Source organism: Pocillopora verrucosa, chromosome 7, assembly GCF_036669915.1.
Source record: "Pocillopora verrucosa isolate sample1 chromosome 7, ASM3666991v2, whole genome shotgun sequence".
In the NCBI taxonomy this organism is placed as follows: Eukaryota; Metazoa; Cnidaria; class Anthozoa; order Scleractinia; family Pocilloporidae; genus Pocillopora; species Pocillopora verrucosa.
In genome coordinates, this window is record NC_089318.1 from 16,693,437 (window position 1) to 16,717,605 (window position 24,169).

General features: G+C 38.8%; 3 protein-coding genes across 4 annotated transcripts; all 3 read left to right on the top strand.

Annotated features, from left to right (window-relative positions):
• The first annotated feature begins 1,895 nt into the window (after positions 1 to 1,895).
• LOC131772977 (uncharacterized) lies at positions 1,896 to 3,475 on the top strand. Its single transcript, XM_066169846.1, has 2 exons — positions 1,896 to 2,459; positions 2,881 to 3,475. The coding sequence occupies exons 1-2, from the start codon at positions 1,896 to 1,898 to the stop codon at positions 2,908 to 2,910; spliced, it is 594 nt and encodes a 197-aa protein (XP_066025943.1). The 3' UTR covers positions 2,911 to 3,475.
• A 4,823-nt stretch (positions 3,476 to 8,298) lies between these two features.
• On the top strand, positions 8,299 to 13,430 carry LOC136282311 (uncharacterized). The gene is made up of 7 exons (XM_066169824.1): positions 8,299 to 8,469; positions 8,671 to 8,785; positions 9,055 to 9,177; positions 9,808 to 9,933; positions 10,442 to 10,475; positions 12,654 to 12,780; positions 12,865 to 13,430. Exons 1-7 carry the CDS (start codon positions 8,299 to 8,301, stop codon positions 13,372 to 13,374), a joined length of 1,206 nt encoding a protein of 401 aa, XP_066025921.1. The 3' UTR covers positions 13,375 to 13,430.
• A 4,189-nt stretch (positions 13,431 to 17,619) lies between these two features.
• Positions 17,620 to 22,916, top strand: LOC131771851 (uncharacterized). Of its 2 annotated transcripts, none has more exons than XM_066169809.1 (8): positions 17,620 to 17,712; positions 18,797 to 19,074; positions 19,275 to 19,389; positions 19,904 to 20,026; positions 20,429 to 20,554; positions 21,029 to 21,062; positions 21,331 to 21,457; positions 21,674 to 22,916. In XM_066169809.1, the coding sequence occupies exons 1-8, from the start codon at positions 17,640 to 17,642 to the stop codon at positions 22,190 to 22,192; spliced, it is 1,395 nt and encodes a 464-aa protein (XP_066025906.1). In that variant the 5' UTR covers positions 17,620 to 17,639; the 3' UTR covers positions 22,193 to 22,916. The 2 variants fall into 2 exon arrangements, with proteins under 2 accessions (XP_066025906.1, XP_066025907.1); XM_066169810.1 differs by having other exon boundaries at positions 20,429 to 20,506.
• The last annotated feature ends 1,253 nt before the right edge of the window (positions 22,917 to 24,169 follow it).

The following is a 24,169-nucleotide window of genomic DNA, read 5'->3' on the forward strand; positions in this document are numbered from 1 at the left end:
TGGTCCTTGGATTGAAGCACGTCTAATATAACCACATTTCTGACAGAAATTGAAATCCTCATCGTTCGGATGTGAGCATCGTGGGCACGCAACGTAGGGAGTGAATAACTTCGGAACTTCGGAACTCTAGGTCTATGTCTGTAGGGAACAAAAACGAAACAAACAATGAGCCCGACTCTACACCTAGAACTGAGACACGCGAAACGCCCACATAGAAAAGGGACAAGGTGTTGGACTATAACCCGACTTTGATGGGGATAGCAGAACACTCAAGTCACCCTGTGTACACCAATAGCGATGAGGAACAAACTCTGGAGCCACAATAGTGAACGGGATCTTAAAACTCAAGAGAAACTTCAACAGTGGACCAATCAAAGAAAATGGCGGGAAGACATAAGGATTGGACATGGACGGAAAACTCGCAAGTCTTGACTGAAGACATTCACACCGTTGGAGTGTGGGCTTGGAAAAGGAGTAAAATGTGGCAAGGAAAACCCATCTTTGTTCTTCATTACATTTGAGTCCAAAGACATCAAGTCAAACGAATGACCTTCAACTCCACCAAACTCTTTATCGACCCTCTCAAAAGCTGACATTGACAATTTGGAATCCTCACGTGACATTGTCCTAGACGGAAAATCGGCCACATTTTCCTTAGATGGTACATAGGATAAGTTCAACTGAACATTACGAGAAGATAGAGCAAAATAAAGTCGTTTTGTAGCTGACTTTAACTGGGGGGATCTCCTACTGCCAGACCCCTGTCACGCACCTAATACTGCCATACTGTCAATAGAAGCATCAATTCGGCAATCCTTAATTCCGTCAGGAAGAGCTTTAATAGCATACAACAAAGCTAACATTTCCTTTGTAGAAATATCGAGACACAGTTACTCTTGACTCCAATAATCTCGAAAAATCTGATCATCCGAAGGTGAATGAACTGCACAACCCCACCCATAACCGGACGCATCGGTAGAAATCGCAATACGCACATGCTTCTCGTCTCTCCACGGAAGAGTGTCCTTCCAGTCGTCAAGGTAACGCCAATGCGAAATTTCCTCCCTCAAAGCGTCGGTCATAGACACTTGCCCATCATCCAAGCCAGAAGCGATCGCTCTACTCATTTCTCTAATGAACAATTTCGCGGCTGGAACAGCCAAAGAGGAAGATATGCATTTCCCCTGAAATCGTTGTAAAGTTTTGATCCAAACAGTTTTCTTGCAGGCAAGAATTTTCTCCCTAATTAAGGCCCAGGACTCAATCTTACGGCGCGGCACCAAAAACGATTGTCGAACGGAATCCACGATCAGACCCAAGATACCCCAGGGATGTGAACGGCACAAGAACCGACTTCTTGATACCAATGGTATAACCGAGATCAACCAACACAGACCAGCAACCTGAACTGCAGAGATCTGTCCGCTGGTAATATGGACCAAGGCCCAGTCGGTCGCAAAAGCTCTCCATTTAAGCGATCGTCTATATAGGGAGAACAAGGAATCCCTTGAGCTCTCAAGAAACCTGTGGCGGCCAGACCAATGGTATGATAAACATAAGGGGAGATTTTCCATCCGAACGGAAGAGTCGTACAAACAAACCACAGGCCATCAAAACTAAACCCAAAGTATGATTGCGAGGACTCTGTCAACATCACGTGATCATACCCGGACTTGTCGTCGCACTTGGTCATGAACGATCCGGGGTAAACATACCTAGCCACTTCACTCAGTTTATCCAGGGAAAACGGCATATCTTTCATCCAAAGGTTTAGAAACCTCGCATCAATACAAACACGCCGGGCTGGCGCGTGCCGTGAAGTGGAACTTTGTCGCCCGCTGTTGTTTGAGATTGTACAGCGGAAATGCGAATAAAAGTACCAAGCAGTTTTCAAAATGGCGGCTGAAAATAGCATTTTGAATGCTATTGTGGCTCTTCGTCCTTTACGTGATGAAGTCGATAATTTCTTTTTGTTTGAAGAAGAAGTAAAAACAGCTCTCACTTCAATTTTTGAAAAAAACCGTGTGGGCCAAAGCTCTTTGAAACGAGCTAAAATGTCACAAATTCCAGCGACAGCACTCCTGGAAGGAGAAGTGAAGATGTGGCTTAAGATGCTCCATAGGCGCCTCAGTCCAAGAATGAAGGCCCGAAGCGCTTGGACTGTAGAGTTTAAAAGGGTGATGTCCTCGGAAATATTTTCCTTAATTTTACAGATGGTTAAAAAGGCCCGTTCCGCTTATGGTGTTGTGCACAACGAAGAAAAACACACAGATATAATCTACTATAACAGAGAGAACAGACTGATTCGAGATTTTGCCCAGTTATCTGAGCTAAGCAGAGACTCAGTCCGAGAATTCCTTATTAAGCAGAGTAAAGGAACAAGAAAAGGAACTTCAAAAGTTTCCATAACTTCTGAAACGCCTTTCACCATCACATTTATTAAGAGGACACAGCAAGTGGTGGGTATTGTCTCAAGTCTCTATATGTACCATTGACTTGGTTTTCAGTTTCTAAGCCCTCTAGATAGTCTGGGTCAATTTCATGAACAGTCCCAATGTCAATCGTTTTTAACTGTTCTACAAGGTTACTATAAGTTAGAAGCTTTGGAACCTTACAGCCTTTACAAATTGAAATACTTTTTCTTTTCCCTGGTTTGCCTTCATTTGATTTCATTGAAAGCACCAGTCTTACACTTTTGTACTTTCGTTTCCCCATTACACCACTTGCATAATATGTTGCAATACTTCGAACAATGTTGTCATCTGACTTTTCAAATTCTAACACACTCTTCTTATACTCTTTACAAACTATTCTATTGGTCAACTGCTTGTTCTCTGTCACATATTTTGTTAACTTATCTAACTTGCATCTCTTTTGCAGAGTGTCAAACATTCCCTCGAAACAGGCTGAGGAATGTTCATTTGAGCTCCCATGAATTTTGGCAGCAGCTTCAATGGTTTCATGCCTCCTTTTTCTTGCGGTCCTTGGTCCCAGTGTTGATTCTCCATTGACAAGTGCAGTAGGGCTTCTTGTTCGTGCCTGAGATACCTGTCCCTGTGACTAAAATATTGCTAAATTAGACACTGGGTAGTAACACAATTATTTAAATTAGATGTGGTTGGATGATAGCAAAATAGATATTTAGCCAAATCTTACATTCAATATGTTGATGTTTACAATTTAGAGACACTGTCATTTATGACAGTCTTTACTGACCAAATGAACACAGGCACTCGCTCAGGTTTCTTGCATAGGTACCGGCATAGAAGCCTGACCATGGCTGTCATTCTGGCACTGGCTCTGTGTTAAGTGGTTAGTTCACCGAAATTGAACTTGCAAAATATTTTTTTTTATTTTTACAAAATTGAATATTTTTCTGTTCACATTATTAATAAAATTTGGCATAAAATTAAACCTCATCCAACCACTAATCAATGCAAACCTACAGACTTAGTTGGAGGTTGCACCCAGCAGTTTTTTGCTGCATATTTACTGGTACTGGTAAAACAACCACAATAAAGAATCAAGAATATACTCACAGGAATATTTTCTAATTCATTTCTTATGTCTTTGAAGTGTTCCCTGACTGTGGCCAACTGAAAGCAATTATTATACAAGTGATTTCATAAGCACTGATTGTTTAATTTCAAGTGTCATTTAGAGTTTAAACACATAAAAAGCTTTTACCCTGTCAAAATTGAAATTCAAGCCTCCCTACACATGGAATTCCACCACTTTCCTATAATCCTTTGTTACAATATTCTCTGATATTGAAAATAAAAATCTTCCCAAAACATTAATACTGGACAAATTTATCTCACCTTTTCTTGGGCTCGCTGGACTTTTTTTTACTCTGCCGATAGCTTGCGATTTTCATCAACAGCTTTCTCCCTTGCAACCTTGCGAGCTTTCATGAATTGAGCCAAGTTAAAGCGCGTGTTCTTTGTGTGCGGCATCCTAGAAATTAACTCATAAAAAACTAAGGAAAGAAGGCAAAATTAGGAAAACAAAAATCATAGAGCTTTTGTCAAAGCTTTGAAGTTTCGGTTCGTAGCACAAATTCTCGGATAAGTAGAGAAACTTAAAAAACTATCCTAGCCAAAAATACGATAGAAACGACAAATAAACCTTACCTTTTCTTTTACTATTTCCTCTACTGTCTCTTGCTAAGCGAACATCGAAGAAACCATGGCATATTTAGTATCAAAATGACGGGAAAACTGTGTACTTTCAGCACATTCGAGTTTTGGCGCCTTCGGACTAACTCCAGGACCGCTCGGAGGCAGTTTTCAACAGGCGTTAACTCAGTTCCAGGCTTCTCTAAAAACCACACGGTCACAAACACCATATTTGTGGACGCCGATTGTTCCGCTTCAGAGCGCTCACCAGCCCGGCGTGAAAGTCGAGGCTTCGTAGGTTCAACCGTGAGTGGCAACACAAGATGAGGGGGGGGGATCATCGACACCCACTACCCCCAGACTCTAACAGCGCCGGTTAAAACACGATTCCGAATCTCCTTGGATATAAATTCCGTAAAATTTTACAGTTTACATGCTTCGGGAAAATCTTCTTAGGTGGAACAGTAGACGAATATTTAGCTCTCTTGAAAACTCCCGCAAAAGGTCTTGAAAAACTTAAGATGTCAACTTTATTTCTAATCCAATCTAGAATAGTTCCTCAACGGATGACCCTCAAGTACCAGCTCCCAGGCGGCTGAATTACGGTGAAGACCACCTGCCACAAAGGAATCCGGATCCCTTGAATGTAAAGTCCCCAGATCCGGAACCTTACCAGATGAGATAACACTTCCCCAACACACAGCCGCACCCCCTGAACGGGAACCCCAGTCATATCCACCCATAGGGTCTCGTTTCTTGGTTTAATTGCCGTTGTTTGTAATTGAAATTCCGTAAGAACGTAAAAGTTATCCACAGCAGCTTCACGCTTAGTACCACCCAAAATCTAAGGAAAAGAGGGCAAAAAGAGAGATCACCTATGGGAAGACCTGGGGTTCCCGATCAGGAGGGAGCAGCCTCAATTCGCCTGAAAACAGGTCGTCTGGTGGTCACCATATGTGATGAACCAGCAGGAGCTACTCTACCCCGATCCAGAACTTAGAAGAGTGAATTAAAATTGAAACAACAACAGACACCGATTGACACAATGAAAAGGGAGCCTTTAATGCCGAGAAACACACGGCATAAATACTGGAAACTGATCAAAAAACATTGGGAAAATGCCTTAATCCTGTCAATACATTCATTGTTTTTGAGGTGCCTCAACTCCTTGATTATAAAGGCGAGGCCTCTTAGACTGAGGACCTGGCTGTGGACGCGAGGAACAGAACCTCTGATAATGCTCATATAGGCCACACTGAAAACACTGGACTTGTGATCTATCCCTGCCTCTCCCCCTTGGCATGAAAACGATTTGCACCAACTCCAGGCACTCGCAACGCTTTATCTACGGCAGCAATCCGCTTGAGTACCACTTCATCCTCCTTATCTCCTAAGAGGGCTTCAAGATAGCGCTTAAATTGCATGTTTTAGGCCCACATTTTATTTTGCATTGCTGTTAGCACTGCAGAATAAAATCCAGCTTTCGCGTGTTTTGTTTCCTTAGTCACAATCTTCAGATTCACTAGGTAATCAATTGCCTGGTCCTTCTGGAACAACGGAGAACGTATTAGGTGCTGTAAATCCTCCAACACTGATTCAACAGATTTCTTTTGGGAATCTTCCAACTTCTTAAGTCTCTCTAAGACACGAGCAAGATCACACTCCTCCTATATAACAGAATTCAAAAGGCAAGATAAAAAATCACTGATCCATTCATTTCCTTTTTTTTCATTACTCAATCTCATAACTGATCAAGCACAGTATAATACAGGCCGAAAAAGAACAACACCGATTAGATTACAAGTTATGAAATATTACATTACATTAAGTTAGATTAAATTAAATAAAAATTAAATTAAATTATCAAAACCTCAAACTTCCAGCAATAACAATGAACGCTCCTAGCCTCACAGGCCAAAAAATGTTTTAAAAACACACAACGGCAGAGCAGTCTTTCGTTTTTTTTTTTTTTGTTTTTTTTTTACATACCGTACAACTCAAAGCTACTACACGTAAGCTTGCACAAGCAAATGAACGGCGACTGATGCTCAGGCATCACACTCCAACAAAGCAAAGCACGGCAACAGAACTTTCTACATCAGCAAGCAATTTCTTAAACGAGGGGCTACAAAGTAAAATTCAAGCCACAAAAACAAAAAAGGCTAAAGGAGAAAAAATTTATTCTTGCGCGCCAGCATCACACTACCACAACCGAAGGTGAACATAAAGCATTCCATCCCAAAAAGCAAAATACCGAAACTACTTTCGACCCCAGAAGCACAAACAAAAAATTTTTAAATGACAGTGCAGACAAAGAAACTTTCACGGCCTCGCAAGCAAAGAAAAAACTTTGATCCCCGCAGACAAAGAAAACTCTAACAGCCCCGCAGACAAAGCAACTTTCGCGGCTACGAAGACAAAGAAAATTTCTCGGCCTCCTAAGCAAACGAAACTTCCACGGCCCCGCAGGCAAATAAATCCAAACGGCCTCTCAGGCAAAAGAAAAAAAAAAACAAACAACAACTTCCTACACGGCCCCACAGGGGACGAAAACTTTAACGGCCTCGCAGGCAAAGGAAAACTTTCTGCACAGCCCCGCAGGCAAAGAAACTTTCACGGCCACGCAGACAAAGAAAACTTTCACGGCCCCGCAGGCAAAGAAAACTTCACAACCCCGCAGGCAAAGGAAACTTTCACAGCCCCGCAGGCAAAGAAAACTCTCACGGCCTCGCAGGCAAAGAAAAAAAAAACTTTCACGGCCCCGCAGGCAAAGAAAACTTTCACGGTCTCGCAGGCAAGTAACTTTAACGGCCCCGCAGGCAAAGAAAAAACCTTCACGGCCCCGCAGGCCTGACACAATTTCACATCTACAGAAAGTAAACCAAATCTAAACTCTACCGATAAAAAATTAGCCACTGAAATATAATCAACCACATGGTAAAAAAAGTTATAGAACGCCTCAAGCAGTACACAGCCCAAGGCCTCAAGTGAAGTGACAAGGAGTGATACAAAACAATCTATTATATCCAAAATCCCTAGGGACTAATTACCAATGCTTATTGAGTTAGCTTAACACTTTCTTAAACTTTTTAACCAAGTATTAACACATTCTTAAACTTCTTAACCAAGTAAATTATTGGTGATGGAGAGATTCTTGGGCAGATAGTTTGTTTGAGTCTCTTTACGTGACTTTAATTACGAATGGTTCTCATTTCTCGTTTCTGTTTTGTTGTGGTTTTTTTCTTAATTAATTCTTTTTTATCGAGCTCGTCATCCCAGTTGATATATTGTAATATTTTCTAACTCTCTATCACTTCTTTATCAATTTATTAATTTGTTTGTATTTTGTATTCGAACATGTGAAAAGTTTACACTCGTAAATTATATTATCTGCCTAGTCTTCTTTTGTTATGCCGCTTATTTGTGTCAGCTGGAATGGTTTTTGTGTTTATTGCGCTCGTAAAGTTAGATTTTTGCCTCAGTCGTGGCTAAATTTTTCTCCATTAAATAACTCTCAACGTCAGGGAATATCGAGAAATTTGCGATTCCTGCTAGATATGTAGCTTTTGAGGAATAATATATTCGGAAGAAGAAGACAATAAAGATTTTGTAATAAAGATCTTCTGTAATGACAAACCCTTTGCAAACATTCTTTGTTCATTGATCTGGTTCATTCATGGATTTCTTCAACGATTCAGTCCACTTTACAAATTAAAACCGGCGAACTTCGTCTTCACTTAGAAAATAAACTTCTTTTTATTTTTGGGGAATTTTCGAATGGAAAATCTTCTTATTTAAATATGTGCATTTTTTGTGGAAATTAACTGCCATCTGCAAGTTTCCTGCAGATGGCAGTACGAATAATTGCCTGTAATTTATCTAGAAAGGTATTCATCTAGAAACTAAAATGGAAGATAAAAAGGGAAGCAAATGGATGGATGAATTGAAATAAATGTATTCCAACGGAGAAACTATCAGTGAATGCTTAATTGTTATCATCATTTTGACGTCTCCTATGGCCATCTCTTTTACCAGTGTTCACCTTCTTTCGTATTTTTTTATAAATTTTAAAGGCTTTTGTGACGCAGACCAATGCCGACAGTTGGAGTTTACCCCTGAAAAAGCATTTGACGGCAAACGTCTTATAAACCACGCCATTCGCATCGTTGAAGTTCTGACAATGAGTTTTTGTGACAACATATGTTATATGGAACCTGACTGTGTCAGCATTAATGTTAATAAACGAGTGAGTAGTCATGGACGCTACAAATGTGAATTGAATAATGTTACTCACGGAAGACACGAACACGACTTGGAGAAGAAAGACGATTATTTTTATCATGCAGCTGAGGTAGGTGTTGCATCACTAGCAAATATTCATTTCAAGTGAAAGAAAAAACTAGTTTTCCGGTCTTAATCGTTGCAATTGTTGCTTGAATTCTAATATCACTGTCAATATTTCTATCTTTAGCATTATCATTATTGTTGGTTTAAATGCTGCTCGTTTTCCTTTTTATTCATATTTCAATATATGATATTATTTTCTCTTCAGAGCGCTTGTGTTGATAACCCTTGCGATAACAATTCTACTTGTCAGAGCGGTTTTACTGACAAAGGATATCGCTGTTTGTGTACCACTGGATTCAAAGGTCCAAGGTGTAAGAAAGGTAATCCCTGTCATGTCAAACCGGCCGTAAGCTCGTGTTCACTACAGTTTTATACACAACTTCTAAAGGCACCTGTAAAAGTTAAAAGGTCCGTTTTTTTTTCTAAACTCACACAATAACCATGTAGCTGTTAACTAACCCTTGCCTAGAGAGCTGCTTCAAAATTGCAGGACTATCATGTCGGATCTCACGTAGGTCTCAATTTGTTTTTCACATCTTATTTTCATATCTGCAATGATGACGTTCTAATTAAGGAAGATCATTTTCAGATATCGATGAGTGTGCTTTAAGAACACAAGACTGCAGCGAAAATGCTGTTTGCAACAATACCAATGGTTCCTATAACTGTTCATGTAAACCTGGATATTCTGGAGATGGACGGACTTGCGAAGGTAAACGTGACCAAAGCCCTGATTTTATTTAACGAACAAGGGAATGGAAACTGAAAACACAAATTTCAACCCTTAAAATGATAAAATTGGTCATGTATTCAGGGGATTTCCCTATTGAATTGGTTGCCACAAATTTTGCAGATGTAAACGAGTGTGCTGACGGAACATCCAATTGCAGTGCTGATGCTATGTGTATCAATACCAAAGGATCATATCGCTGCAAATGCAAAACTGGATCTACTGGGGATGGACGGACTTGCAAAGGTAAAACAGAGCCTATAGTTTCTGAGTCTAATGTTAATCAATTAGATACTGAGAAATGTAAATATATGTTGTTTCTTATTGGTATCACCAAGCAAAGTGGCGGACAATTTTGTATTTTTAAAAGTAATGTACTTTATAAAAATAGTGAATTTGAAAGACGGACAACTTCTGTTGCTCAATTATCTATACCCAAATGGGATGAGTTACTCTTGCACGGCCAAGAGAACTGCAGAAAAATTGCAAGAATTTTAAGACATCGAATCCAACTGGGGTCTCCAGTTGCTGTCTACACTTTATTTTTAAAACTGCATCAGTTTTAAAATAAATAGCAGTGATGATGTTCTAATTAAAGGAGAGTCTTTTTAGATATCGACGAGTGTGCTACAGGAAAAACCAACTGCAGTGCTGATGCTGTGTGCAATAATACTAAGGGATCGTACAACTGTACATGCAAAAAAGGATACTATGGAGATGGAAATATCTGCCGTTTGGGTAACATTTCTCCTGCTGTATTTTTTAAGCTAGTCTTTGCACTGTTTTTGTCTGTTTAGACACTGCAACGAGAATTTCGTTTATAATAATTATTTATATCGACATATAGATATATAGTAAATCGATAAAAACTTCGATAAATGCCTCGTTATAAATTATTGAGAATTCAAACTAAAAACAAGCTAACTTATTGATGGACTTGAAAATGCTTGCCTGCGTAGATAGCAGTCTCATGGTGTGTATTTAAAGCGTCGAGCGGCTGGAGTAAAAACGGCGAGGCCGCGAGGGGTTTGGGATGCTGCTTAAATTCTCGGCTCCGCTGCTTTTATTCTTATCTGGCGCATTAGACACCGCTAACGATGCAAGTTACGAAAACACGAGTGACCAAGAACGTTATGTATTTCCTATTCCACACGTAAATTTTCCCTTTGAGACCATTTTAAACCTCCATCCCATCTTTTTTTCTCAAAGGGTTTATTGCTGTTGATATGCCTTTCCTTTTTTTCAGCTTCGACGTATAAGGAAATTTTCAACCGGAATGTGTAAGTCAATTATTCACTAACAACAAAGCTAGCGCGGAATTTAATGAGAGAATATGAAAATAACAGTAGTACTAATAATGAAAGTTCTGAAAATGATACTGCATTAAGCATAGAAACCTTGATAATAAACTTGCACACTAGCTTCCATCTTGAAAACTTTCGTCTGATTCATTTGGATGCGGAAATGAAGGACGGACGCCGATCATGAAGACTAGTCGCAATAAGGTAGCAATTTATCTGCAAAGGAATTCACTGTTGATACAGGACAAAATAAAAACCCAACTGTTCGGTGTATAACTCCCAGTCCACTTCCACAACCTACTTTGTCACTTTTCCGATGGCTTGACTCGTGTTGACGTTCGACGCTTCGTTCGGCATTTCCTGCCGTGCCCTCGTCAACTTCAGACGTGATTCGTGTTTACCGCTTGTGCTTGGCCAAAAAAAGATCCCATTCTCGTCGCCAGCTTTGATTTATTAGCCCAAGGTCCAGAAAACAAGACAATATTAATTAGACAAGATCTGCCAAAAACTTCAACCACCTGGTCAAACCCAAGTATGGAAAACTGGTTGCGTGACATTGGGTATAAGGAAAAATCCTAACGGAAAGATTTAACAATTCTAATATCAATGGACTTTTCTAGCCTGTAAACAATTATACCTCAAGAAGAAGGAACGAATATAGTGTGTGAAGCATATGAAAAGTTCCACAACCATTACGTACCGATCCCAACGCACTACCTCAGGGAAATGTTTGGCTTAATCCTTTAAGAAAATTCGTTTCAATTCAATGAGGAGAACTTCCTCGAAACACATGGCATTGCTATAGGTACGAAAATGGCAGTGTTATAAGTACGAAAATGGCAGTGTCATTTGTTAATATTTTCATGGCGTTAACTGAAACAAAATTAATCCAACAAAGCGAAACTAAGCATAGAGAATGGAAATGTTGTATAGATGACGTTTTGTTTTCTCTTTCTCTCGCTGACCGAGACTTTTTTTAATTTGCGCACTTTGCCTCGTGCCACCGACCAGACGTAAAATATGGTATCAAGAAAGGCGAAACAATAACATGGCCTGGAACTAATTCTTCGAAAGAAACATTTGAGGAGCACCTTTTGAAATTTAAACAACGCCTCAAAGCAAGAGGGTACCCAGAAAACATCATAAAATGGTCTCTGTCAGGGGTCAGCTTTGCCTCTAGACAATCGTTTCTTGCACATACACAAAAGCTAAAAGGTCACTAATGTTTATTGCGGAGGGGGACAGGGGGGCGGGAGAGGGCAGGAAGCGGGAGAACAGGGGGCGGGAAGCGGGAGCCATATGAGGGCGGGAAGCGGGAGAAGAAATAAAGATAGCGATAGTTTGTTGTTTATTACTGGGTATTATTTAGTCAAAAACACTCGTATATTAAAGTTTTGAAATTTCCATTTAATATCCACCAAAGGCCAGAAAATGAACAAGAATGTTAAGTTTTGGCAGAGTTTAAAAATTAAACCCGGGTTTTTGATCTTCTTGATAACCTGAAGACGGGAGCAACACAATGAAGGATGAGAGTCGGGAGATAAAAGGGCATAAAAGTACGGGAGGCAGGAGACGTTGTAGGGGAAGCGGGAGACTCTGACCCCCCTTTCCCCCCCCTCCACCACTTAATTGTGTTTTGTCACAACGTACCACCTGGCAGTTAAAAACTTACAAATACTACAAATACTGATGGAGCATTGGAGTCTAATACGCAATCAGCTCTTGCTGAAAACAGGTTTTCAAAACATCCAATCATCTCTTAAAAAAAGGGAGCATCCCTTAAGGACACGCTTGTGAAAGTAAAAACATAATTTGAAGGCGATTATGGGACGCGACTACAAAAGCCACATGGGGAGTCCGTGCTGGTCTCTCTATCCCTTATCAGATTTCAAGAAAGTAAGCAAGATTTGATGGATTCATCTTTGCTTAACAAGCGGGAGACTGGTTCAAGTTAAAATCGATGACAAATCGATTCTAGCACTAACGATTGAGTTTTATCACTAGCGATTGATATTTTTGCACGAACAATTGAGTTTATCACTAGAGATTGATATTTTAGCGCTAACAATTGAGTTTGTTACTAGTGATGGATATTTTGGCACAAATGGCTACCCATAGGTTGATTCAATTGTTTTTAATTCCTCTTTTTTTTTTTAGATCGCAACGAAGCCAAGTATACCCGCTGATGTTTGGTTCACAAACGATTCCTGTTTTCTGTCACATGAATAATTCTGGATGCGGGGATGGAGGATGGACGCTGGCCATGAAGATTGCCGGCACGCAGGTTAACTCCCTGTCTCCTTTGCGAAACTCTTGATATTATTGAAATGAACATAGGCAAATCAAAAATGCAATTCTTGTCTTTCAGAGAACTTTCCGTTACGATTCCCAATTCTGGAGCAACAGAGATGCCTATAACTTTGCTGGAGGCAAGACTGGCTTTGATTCCCAAGAGACTAAGTTACCAACCTACTGGAACACATCCTTCTCCAAGATCTGCCTCGGTATGAAGATTAATCATCAGCTCAGGTTCATTGTCATCAACAGGCACGCCAACTCACTGTTCTCACTGATCGCTGATGGGAAATACCGTGCCACCTCACTGGGTCGTAACACCTGGAAGTCGCTGGTTGGTCCACAGGCTTCCTTGCAGCTCAACTGCAATAAGGAAGGATTCAATGCAGTGGGAGACAGCCCTAGTCATTCCAAAGCAAGAATCGGCATCATTGCTAACGAGCAGAATGACTGTGGTTCCTGTGACTCCCGAATTGGTTTTGGTACAGGTGATGATTTAAACACGTGTGGAAATCAGGCAACACACTCGCCAGATAATGGAAACAAGCACATCAAAGCCATGGGTTACATCCTGGTACAGTGACAGGAAACGCAGTCCAACTTCCCCAATTTTAAGCCGAGAAGCCATTAAGAAGAAAGTGTAGTGTCCTAAAACCTTAAAGGCTAATAAAGAAATGAGTTTAACCTTATATTCTCTTCTGGTAAGCTTTGTCTCTAGTGTAATTTTTTCAATGAAATTCAAAACATTTTATTTGCGCAAAGCCAATTCAGGATTTTTTGACGAAGTAAATATTGGCAAAGAAACCATATTCGATGTTTACGATACGTCCACGTCGTTAAGTGTGAGCGAGTGTAACACAGAAAAGAAGAAGCACAGAAAATGTGACTTCCTTTATGTTCTTTTTGTTTTTTCTTTCCCGCGCGTATTGTTCTTTACGCTCGCCTCGCGCATCTTTCTGCTCGAGTGAAAAACATGAAAAATGACGCCAGTTTTTACAAACTAACTAGGAACCCACGGGCGTTAACGATTTTTATAGTAAATAATTAGCTCAGAGTATGAGAACTAACAGAATGCAAAAGTAATACCCTCCCGAAGTATTGCTTGCCTTTCTCGCTTTCACCAGAAATGACGGAATTTTTATGCACCATTTGTTCCGGACGTCATTCTCTCAGTTAAATACCATACTAATATTAACAAGATGATTATTAGCTCACCATTCGAACGGATTTCTTTCCGGAATGTTACGCGAGGTCATTACAGATATTCTTCGTTAAATTCGAAAAGTTGACCAAAAAAAAGGATCGGTACGATCTCATCTCGTGATGTCACCGGCTTTTCGCGTAAATCGGTCCTATTTGGTTTAAAGTTCAGATAGGAAGAGGTAAAATCAGGAAGTAACGGCCATTTTAAAAACACGATGAAGAAGAGTGCCCCGCCAAACTATCTTTTAATGTCTTTAGTTACATTTTTCGCTCGCAATTTTTGGATTTTACGATTCCAGGGAAACAAAGGTTACACTAGTCCTGACACTACTCTTAAGCCAAACTGTTCTTGAGATGGTGTCTCCTCACACCTTTTTAGTTGCCTCTTTTCGCAGACGCACACGTATGCTGAAACAAAAAAGAAAAGGAAATCCAAAATTACAATATTTCATCAGAACTAGCTTGATGAAGTTAGCCATTGGTATCCTTATCCTCGATTATTTGATTCCGTACAACCATTTTTTGTCTTTCTTCAGTCCATTGGGAACTGTAGCAATTAAATGAACAAACTCATCTGGAAAATTTTCAATTCATTAATCGATATATTATGAAAGCATGATTGAAAACTAATACTCTTTGTTTTCTTTCCTTTCTGGGGTAAGCTCCAATGCCAGTTCTCAGGCCCTTCCTAACAATCTCTCGGTTATGACTCCGGCAATTCGATCGGATTTCGCTGGTGACGGAAAGAGGTAACGATAGTTTTCTTCCGTTTCTTTGTTTTGATTTTCACTTGATCGTATCGCTCTGCATGTATAATAAAACCTCCAGAAGTGTTGGCTTGATACAGCCTTTGGATCACAGAGGGCTCAATCTTAATAAACGCGGGGTGCTGACCACAGATTCGTATTACAATAACAGTAACTGTCACTTAAACACTACCCATAAAAATAGATTTTGTCAGTAAAATGGCTTTGGAATGGTTAAACCGTTTAAGCTCTCTTTTGCAACATTTATTTGATATAACAGCAATTAAAACCGAAATGATAATGATGATGATGTTGAAGGTATTGATGCAGTGTTCCAGTTTTTACAATATGATTCATCAGAATTTATACATGTATAAAAATTTTATTTTTGCTGGTTGAACCGTATTTAACCGTAAAATTAACAAATTTGAAAAATTAGTTTACAATTGAGTTATCTCGAGAAAAGTGTTCATCAACCTGCAATTCCTTAGGTATGTTACTTAATGTAAGACTAGCGCATGAGTCATGCTTAGCCAGTTACAGGCCTTCAGTTGGTAAAACCGAGCGAAATGGTAGACGGCGCAATAGCAAGCGAAGGAGGCTTGGGTCGGGTCAGGTCATTACGCACTCGACCCAAAACCTCCCTTGTATTTTTTCGCTCCTCTGCTACCGCACTGAGGCTTAGTATAGCACTTTGTTTTACTGGCAAAACGCTTGGAACAGGATAGCGATATTAGGCCGCTACATCATTCCAATTTTTATCTGGATGGACATTATTATATGCTGTTTGCAGAAAATTCCAAGATGTCTGAACTCGGAAAGTTAGTAGCGGGGCGAGCTTAGAATGGGGCGAGACCCTCAGATACGCGGAAAGGAGATCATACAAAAAAGATGCAAACTGAATTTACTCTTAGAAACACTGAAATATAGATTTAAACAGGCTTCAACCGATTAATACATTAAACCCTTAACCGTTAAGAGAGACAAAAAAAATTTCCCCCGAGAATTATTTCCCCTGAATCAAACATTATAACAAACAATTGAAGAAAATCTTAAATGTTAAATTCCCCTCAACAGCTCCATAGGAAATGTAAACAGAAAGGTTTGGAGAACATGAGTGTTTATGTTTGGGTGCAAATTGTTAATTAATTCAGAGAATTAATTCAGAGAACCAGTTTGCTTTTTCTTTGGCTATTTTGGTTAAGAAATATTATCTTCAGGAAAGATGGATTTGTTTTCCATGTTAGAATGAAAAGCTGAAAATCTCAGAACTTGAGACAACTTTGTTGGAGGACAAATGCATGAAGCTTAACCCTTTAACCCCTTAGAGTGATTAGCATCTAAATTCTCCTCACGATATCACCCCTTGTATCACACATCAAGGTCATGAGAATAAAGGAAATAATCACCAACTAAAGAAGCTCTTGATTGTTAAACAAATTCTCCTTGTCAGGACTTCAGGAAATATATAGAGAACAGTATGGACAATATTAATACCGATTTTGGGGTGTAAACGGTTAATTTCTATCCTGTTTTAAAAGCAACATTCTTTGTCGGCAAAATTAATTCATTATATGTTTTGACGATGCAGGCAGTCGCGATAAACAAATCGCGGAAGTTGTTTCAAGCATGAAAAGGTACTGAATAGGTTATCGAGCAGCGAGACTCACAAAAGATCTGTTGAACGCTTTGAAAAAATAGACGCCAATGTTATGTTAAACTGATACCCCTGTATCACACATCAAGGTCATGACAGTATAGGAACTAATCTCCAACTAAAGAAGCTCTTGATTGTTAAACATATTCTCCTTATCAGCACTTTAGGAAATATTTAGAGAACAGTATGGACAATATTCTCATGCCGCCACAGAAACAAAACGTTTCTGAGTAACAATTGAAGTATCATCTTTAGGCAAATTTATAGAGTATATAAACGATGGTACGAATATTCTTAACAATAAAATCCCCTGATTAGTGCGCAATCACGAAACAGGCTTGTAGGGATTAAAGTATAGTCTCTCTGTTTTTTTTCCACTATCGCAACATATATCGCGCACTACTTCTACATATCAAGCACTGTAAACGGAAAATCAATACACAAACTTCCTATATATATATATATTTTTTCCTTCTAAAAGACTCTTTTCACGCAGACCAATGTTGATAAATTGTTGAAATTTTACGCCTGAAAAAGCATTTGATGGAAGACGTTTTATAAACTACATGATTCGCATCTTTGAAGTCCTGTCAATGGATTTTTGTGACAGCATGTGTTTGTGGAACCTGACTGTGTCAGCATTAATCTTGATAAATGAGTGAAGAAAGACAAATAAGAAGGACCATTATTTGGATCATCCAGCTGACATAGGTGTTGCATCATTAGCAAATACTCATTTGTGGAAAAAGTGGAAAAAAGTTTCTGAAATATTCATTACTATTTGTCGTTAAATGATCCAGGTACTCTAGTTTTCAACAATTTGTTGCAGGGACGAAGACGATTTTGGGCCTAATAAGGGCAAAATTACTCACTCCTATTTCTACCAATGAAGCCAAGTAAAGCATCAGAAGCATTTATATTTTCTGTTTAGCTTCTTGCTAAGAATATGAATACCGATTTTTAGACTTAAACCGCTGTCACGTCCGAACGATTGATTATTAGATAACCCGTCGAGAGGCTTCGTGAAAGTTAATTTATTTTCATCCAGTGAATTGTTTTCGTGCTGGAACAAGGGTCAAAGATATCAAATTAAAACGAAAAACCGTAAGGAAACACCCAAGTCTCATTGTTTAAAAAAAAAAAAAAAAATTTTTACCATAACAAAAACAATTCAAATAAGTTTTTCGCATCAATTTGCGCATAATTCCAGAAGTCGGTCGCGGAAACCTGGCGATCCGCGCGATGAAGAAGTCAATTTTTATCTTTGTTCTGTTACTTTCGTGCTTCATGATACTTGCTTATGTCTCATCACAAGGTGAGCCTCACCATTACTCATTTATGTAGAGAAGAGACATTAGTCCTTCATAGTCACAGTAACCGTTTAACACCTGCATGTTATATGTTTTAAGGAAGTTTTGTTATTCATCTCCACAATGGAAAAAATGTTTAAAGATAGCTTAACACTTTCTTAAACTTCTTAACCAAATAAATTATTGGTAATGAAAAGATAATTTCGCAGATAGTTTGTTTGAGTACCTTTATGTGAATTTAACTGCGTATGGTTTTCTTTTCTCCTTTTTGTTTTGTTGTGGCTTTTTTCTTAATTAATTCTTTCTTTTATCGAGCTCGTCATCCAAGTTGATATATTGTAATATTTCCTACCTCTCTATCACTTCTTTATCAATTTATTATTTTTTTTGTATTTTGTTTTCGAACATGTAAAAATTTTATTGTCTTCTTAGTCTTTTGTTATGCCGCTCAGTCTTCTTATTTGTGTCGGCTGGAGTTGTTTTTGTGTTTATTGCGCTGGTAAAGTTGGATTTTTGCCTCAGTTGTGGTTAAATTTTTCTCCAGTGAATGATAACTTCAGGGAAGATCAAGAAACTTGCGATTCCTGTTAGATATGTAGCTTTTGAGGAGTAATTTTTTTCGGGAGAGAAACACGTTTTGCAATAAAGATCTTCTGCAATGACAAGCTCTTTGCAAACGTTCTTTGTTCATTAATCTGGTTCATTTATGGATTTCTTCAACAATTTAGTTCGCTCTACAAATCAAAACCGGCGAACTTCCTCGTTACTGAGAAAATTTACTGCTGTTTATTTTTGGGGAATTTTTTCAATGGAAAATCTTCTTACTTAAATATGTGCATTTTTGTGGAAATTAATTGCCATCTGCAAGTTTCCTGCGGATGGCAGTACGGATAATTGTCTGTAATTTATCTAGAAAGGTATTCATCTAGATGAAAAAGGGAAGCAAATGATGGATGAATTGAAATGAATATATTCCAACGGAGAAACTATCAGTAAATCCTCAATTGTTATCATCATTTTGACGTCCCTTATGGCCATCTCTTTTTCTAGTGCTTTCCTTCTTTCATGTTTTTTTTATGAATCTTAAAGGCTTTTGTGACGCAGACCAATGCCGCGTGTTGGAGTTTACCCCTGAAAAAGCATTTGACGGTAAACGTCTCATAAACCACGTCATTCGCATCGTTGAAGTTCTGACAATGAGTTTTTGTGACAACATGTGTTATATGGAGCCTGAATGTGTCAGCATTAATGTTCATAAACAAGTGAGTGGTCATGGAGGCTACAAATGTGAACTGAATAATGTTACTCACGAAAGACACGAACACGACCTAGAGATGAAAGACGATTATTTTTATCATGCAGCTGAGGTAGGTGTTGCATCATTAGCAAATACTAATTTCAAGTGAAAGAAAAAACTAGTTTCCGGTCGTAATCGTTGTAATTGTTGCTTGAATTCTAATATCACTGTCAATATTTCTATCTTTAGCATTATCATTATTGTTGGTTTAAATGCTGCTCGTTTTCCATTTTATTCATGTTTCAATGTATGATATTATTTTCGCTTCAGAGTGCTTGTGTTGATAACCCTTGCGATAACAATTCTACTTGTCAAAGCGGTTTTACTAACAAAGGATATCGCTGTTTGTGTACCACTGGATTCAAAGGTCCAAGGTGTAAGAAAGGTAACTCCTGTCATGTCAAACCGGTCGTAAGCTCGTGTTCACTACAGTTTTATACACAACTTCTAAAGGCACCTGTAAAAGTTAAGGTTCGGTTTTTTTATAAACTCACACAATAACCATGCAGCTCTTTACTAACCCTTTGCTAAAGAGCTGCTTCAAAATTGCAGGACTATGACGTCGTATCCCACGTAGGTCTCAATTTGTTTTTCACATCTTATTTTCACATCTCCAATGATGACGTTCTAATTAAGGAAGAATATTTTGAGATATCGATTAGTGTGCTACAGGAACACAAGACTGCGGTAAAAATGCTGTTTCCAACAATATCAAAGATTCCTATAACTGTTCAAATAAACCTGGATATTCTAGAGATGGTTGCAAAGGTAAATGTAATCAAAGCCCTGATTTTATTTTAACGAACAAGGGAATGGAAACTAAACACACACATTTCAACCCATAAAATGATTAAATTGGTCATGTGTTTCTATTGAATCGGTTGCCATGAATTTTACAGATATAAACGAGTGCGCTGACGGAACATCCAAGTGCAGTGCTGATGCTATGTGCAACAATATCGAGGGATCGTATCGCTGCAAATGCAAACCAGGATTTACCGGGAATGGACGGACTTGCAAAGGTAAAACAGAGCCTTGTTTCAGAGTCTAATGATAATTAACTAGATACTGATAAATGTAAATATATGTTGCCTTACTGGTATCATCAAGCAAAGCGGCGGACAACTTTGTACTTTTAAAAGTAATAAACTTTATACAAATGGTGAATTTGAAAGAGGGACAACTTCTGAAAGTACTTGTAAAAGTTTAGTTCTGGTATATTATAATCGCACTCAATAATCCATACCCAAATGGGTTGATGGTACTCCTGCATGGCCAAGATAACTGCAGGAAAATGGCAAGACTCTCACGACATCAGGTCCAACGTGGGTCTCCATTTGATGTTTACACTTTAGTTTTAAATCTGCATTAGTTTTAAAATTAATTGCAGCGTTAACGTTCTAATTAAAGGAGAGTCTTTTCAGATATCGACGAGTGTGCTACAGGGAAAACGAACTGCAGTGCTGATGCTGTGTGCAAGAATACTAAGGGATCGCACAACGGTATGTGTAAACCAGGGTACTATGGAGATGGAAATATCTGCCGTTTGGGTAAAATTTCTCCTGCTGTATTTTTAAAGCTAGTTTTTTTACTGTTTCTCTCTGTTTAGACTATTATAATAATAAGTTTTGTAATAATTATGTATATCGAGATATAGATATATAGTAAATCGATACAAACTTCTGAGAATTCACACTAAAAACACACTAACTTCTTGATGGACATGGGAACGCTTGCCTGCGTAGATAGCAGTCTTACAGTGTGCATTTGAAGCGTCGAGCGGCTTGAGTAAAAACGGCGAGGCCGTGAGAGGTTTTGGATACTGCTTAAATTCGCGGCTCCGCTGCTTTTATTCTCATCTCGCGCATCACAAACCGCTAAGAATGCAAGCTACGAAAACACACATGTAACCAAGAACGTTGTGTATTTCCTATTCCACATGTAAATTTTCCATTTGAAAACGCTATCCCATCTTTTTTTCTTAAAGGGTTTATAACTGTTGACATGCCTGTTATTTTTTTCAGCTTCGACATGTGAGGAAATTTTGGACCGGAGTGTGTAAGTCAATTATTCACTAACAAGAACAAAGCCAGAGCGGAATATGATGAAAGAATATGAAAATAACGGTGCTATTTCTAATGATAATCCCGAAAATAATATTGCACTATGCATAGCAACCTTGATAGTAACCTTACACATTAGCTTCTCTCTTAGAAGGAATCGCCTCATCGAAAAGTACTTCATGTTATTTACTTAGTATATGGAGGCCATGGCCCTCATCAAGTTTCAACTGTCTCTTCCTTAAAGAAGATTCTTTATTTCGTAGGTCGAAAAAGAGTGGCGAGGTTACCCTGCTCTTAGACTCAAAGCCAATATCTGTTTTCTGTCACATGGGAGACTTTGGATGCGGAGATGGAGGATGGACACCGATCATGAAGATTAATGGCAATAAGGTAAAGATTCGCCTGCGAACAAATTCACTTTTGATACACGACGGTGAAGAGAAGCGACAAAGGGAATGGGCAAAATCTGCAGGTTTTCCCTGAAAAACTTCGAGTCGTCATAAGTCGCTCACTTGTCTTCGCTGAGTGGAAGCCTGAAACAGACTTTCACTGATGTCCTATTGAAAATAAGAAAATAAATATTGTATTTTTTTTCATTAATTTCAGAGTACATTCCATTACGATTCCCATTTTTGGAGCAACAGAAGTGCTTATAACCTCCCAGGAGGAAAGACTGGCTTTGACTTACAAGAGACAAAGTTACCTACATACTGGACCACATCCTTCTCCAAGATCTGTCTCGGTATGAAGATCGACAATCAGCTCGGATTCACTGTCATCAACCAGCAGGCTGACTCTCTCCACTCCCTTATCGCTGATGGGAAATACCGCAACACCTCACTGGGTCGTGACATGTGGAAGTCGCTGATTGGCTCGCAAGCCTCCTTGCAATCTTACTGCAATAAGGAAGGATTCAATGCGGTGGGAGACGACACTCGTCTATCTAAAGCAAGAATCGGCATCATTGCTAACCAGGAGAATAACTGTGGTTCCTGTGACTCTCACATTGGTTTTGGCACAGGAGGTACACAAGATGACTCCAACACGTGTGGAAATGAGGCAACGCATTCGCCAGATAATGGAAACAAGCATATTAAAGCCATGGGGTACATCCTCGTACAATGACAGGATCAAAGTTAATTTCCCAAAGTTTTAAGAGAAGTCACCTGGAAGTAGACAATGTAGTACCCTAAAGCTTAAAAGCTAATTAAACAATGGGTTAAAAATTGCCCTCTGGTCGGATTTGTCAAAAACATACCTTTTTGAAATGTTGTCAAAGGTCTTTCAATTTTTGCGAAGCCAATCAGGGTCTTGTAAATGATGTAGAAAATTGGCAAAGAAGTCATATTTTATGTTCAATATACGTCGATTTCGCACAGAGAAGCCACGCAGTTAAGGAAGGGCACGAAAATTAGGACTCCCATATTTTTTTTCTCGCACGTGTCCCTTTAGTGCTTGCCTCGCGCTTTTTTTCGCTTGGTTGAAAAACGCGAAAAAACTATGCCTGTTCTGCAAAGTAACCAGGAGCTAACAGTTCCTATTTGTGAATGGTTTCGTCCACATGCAAGCAATTATCCTTTTGTTGCGCCGTCCTTCCGCTTTGTGTGCTCTGGATCTATTTGGGTGCCGGTGAGTAATCCCTTGTCTGTAAAGAAATTTAATGAAACATCCACGTTCAAGGAAGACAGACAAATTGTTAACTCTTCTCTTAGAGTCTTAAGCAGAGGGTCTTCAGGGGATAAACCATTAGCCTTAAAAATGAAAAAGATTTTCACATTTAGGCTTGAAAATTGACATTTTTTAACGGCTAGTCCTAAAATACTGAGTTAACCGTAAAAAATGTTTCTTTAAAACGTAATGGAAAGAGAGTAGCCGTTACCCATAAAATGCAACATTTTTAACTGTAAGCCGTAAAAGCCACGAGACCCTATACTCAGATGTCCTGCAATGAAATAGTTAAGGAGTGCGGTCGTTATACAACTCTTTGTCGGTGAGAACAGCTCAGCTATTTTCTTAGAACTGCTCAATAGATTTAGCAGAAGATTTTTTTTGAATTAAAATCTGAAATCTGACAGGCAGCTACACTAAGTGGTTTTATTGATCTGTTCTTACTGTTAGTTTTAATATTTCAAAATCCAGTTTCTGTACTCTTTCCTTATCTTACGCACATAAACAAACTGCATTTGCACTTAGACCGACTAACCATATGACGCAATTGTTCACTGGCCAGACGGAATTTAAAATATCATGTTTTAGTTAATGAATGTACATTTAAGCCTTGAAGTAAGTTGTAGTCAATGGATAGAAAAAAGAATCGATCGTTTAGTATATAGATAAATATTGAACTACCATTTTGAACTCAATGGTTTGATGATCTCGATCATGATCAACGTTAACCTCATATTTTCGTATTTCCGTCATGCCAGTTTGTCATATGATGTACACCTGTATAATGACAATAAAAGTTTCTGAAATATTGATAACGATTTGTCGTTAAATGCGCCAGGTACTCTAGTTTTCAGCAATTTATTTCAGGGAGGGAGGAGGACGATTTTGGGCCTGAGAGAGATAAAGTTGCTCACTCCTAGTTCTACTACTGAAAGTCAAGGAAAACAACAGGAGCATTTATATTTTATGTTTAGTTTCTTCCTAAGAATATGGAAACGGATTTTCAGACTTTAAGCACTGTTATGTCTGTACGATTGATTATTAAGTGACTCATCGAGAAGCTTCGTAAAAGTTAATCAATTACTTTTGGTATGCCTTTTTTTTGAGCTTCGACGTGTAAGGAAATTTTCGACCGGAATGTGTAAGTCAATTATTCACTAACAAGAACAAAGCTGGTGCGAAATTTAATGATAGAATATGAAGATAACAGTACTACTACTAATAATAATTCTGAAAATAATATTGCACCAAGCATAGCAACCTTGACGATAAACTTCCACATCAGCTTCTCTCATGAAAGGAATCGCATTATCGAAAAGTACTTTTTGTGTCATTTACTGAATATATGAAAGCTATGGCCCTCATCACGTTTCCACTGAATTTCAAAAGAAAATTCTTAATTTATTAGATCGAAAAAGAGTGGCGAGGTTACCC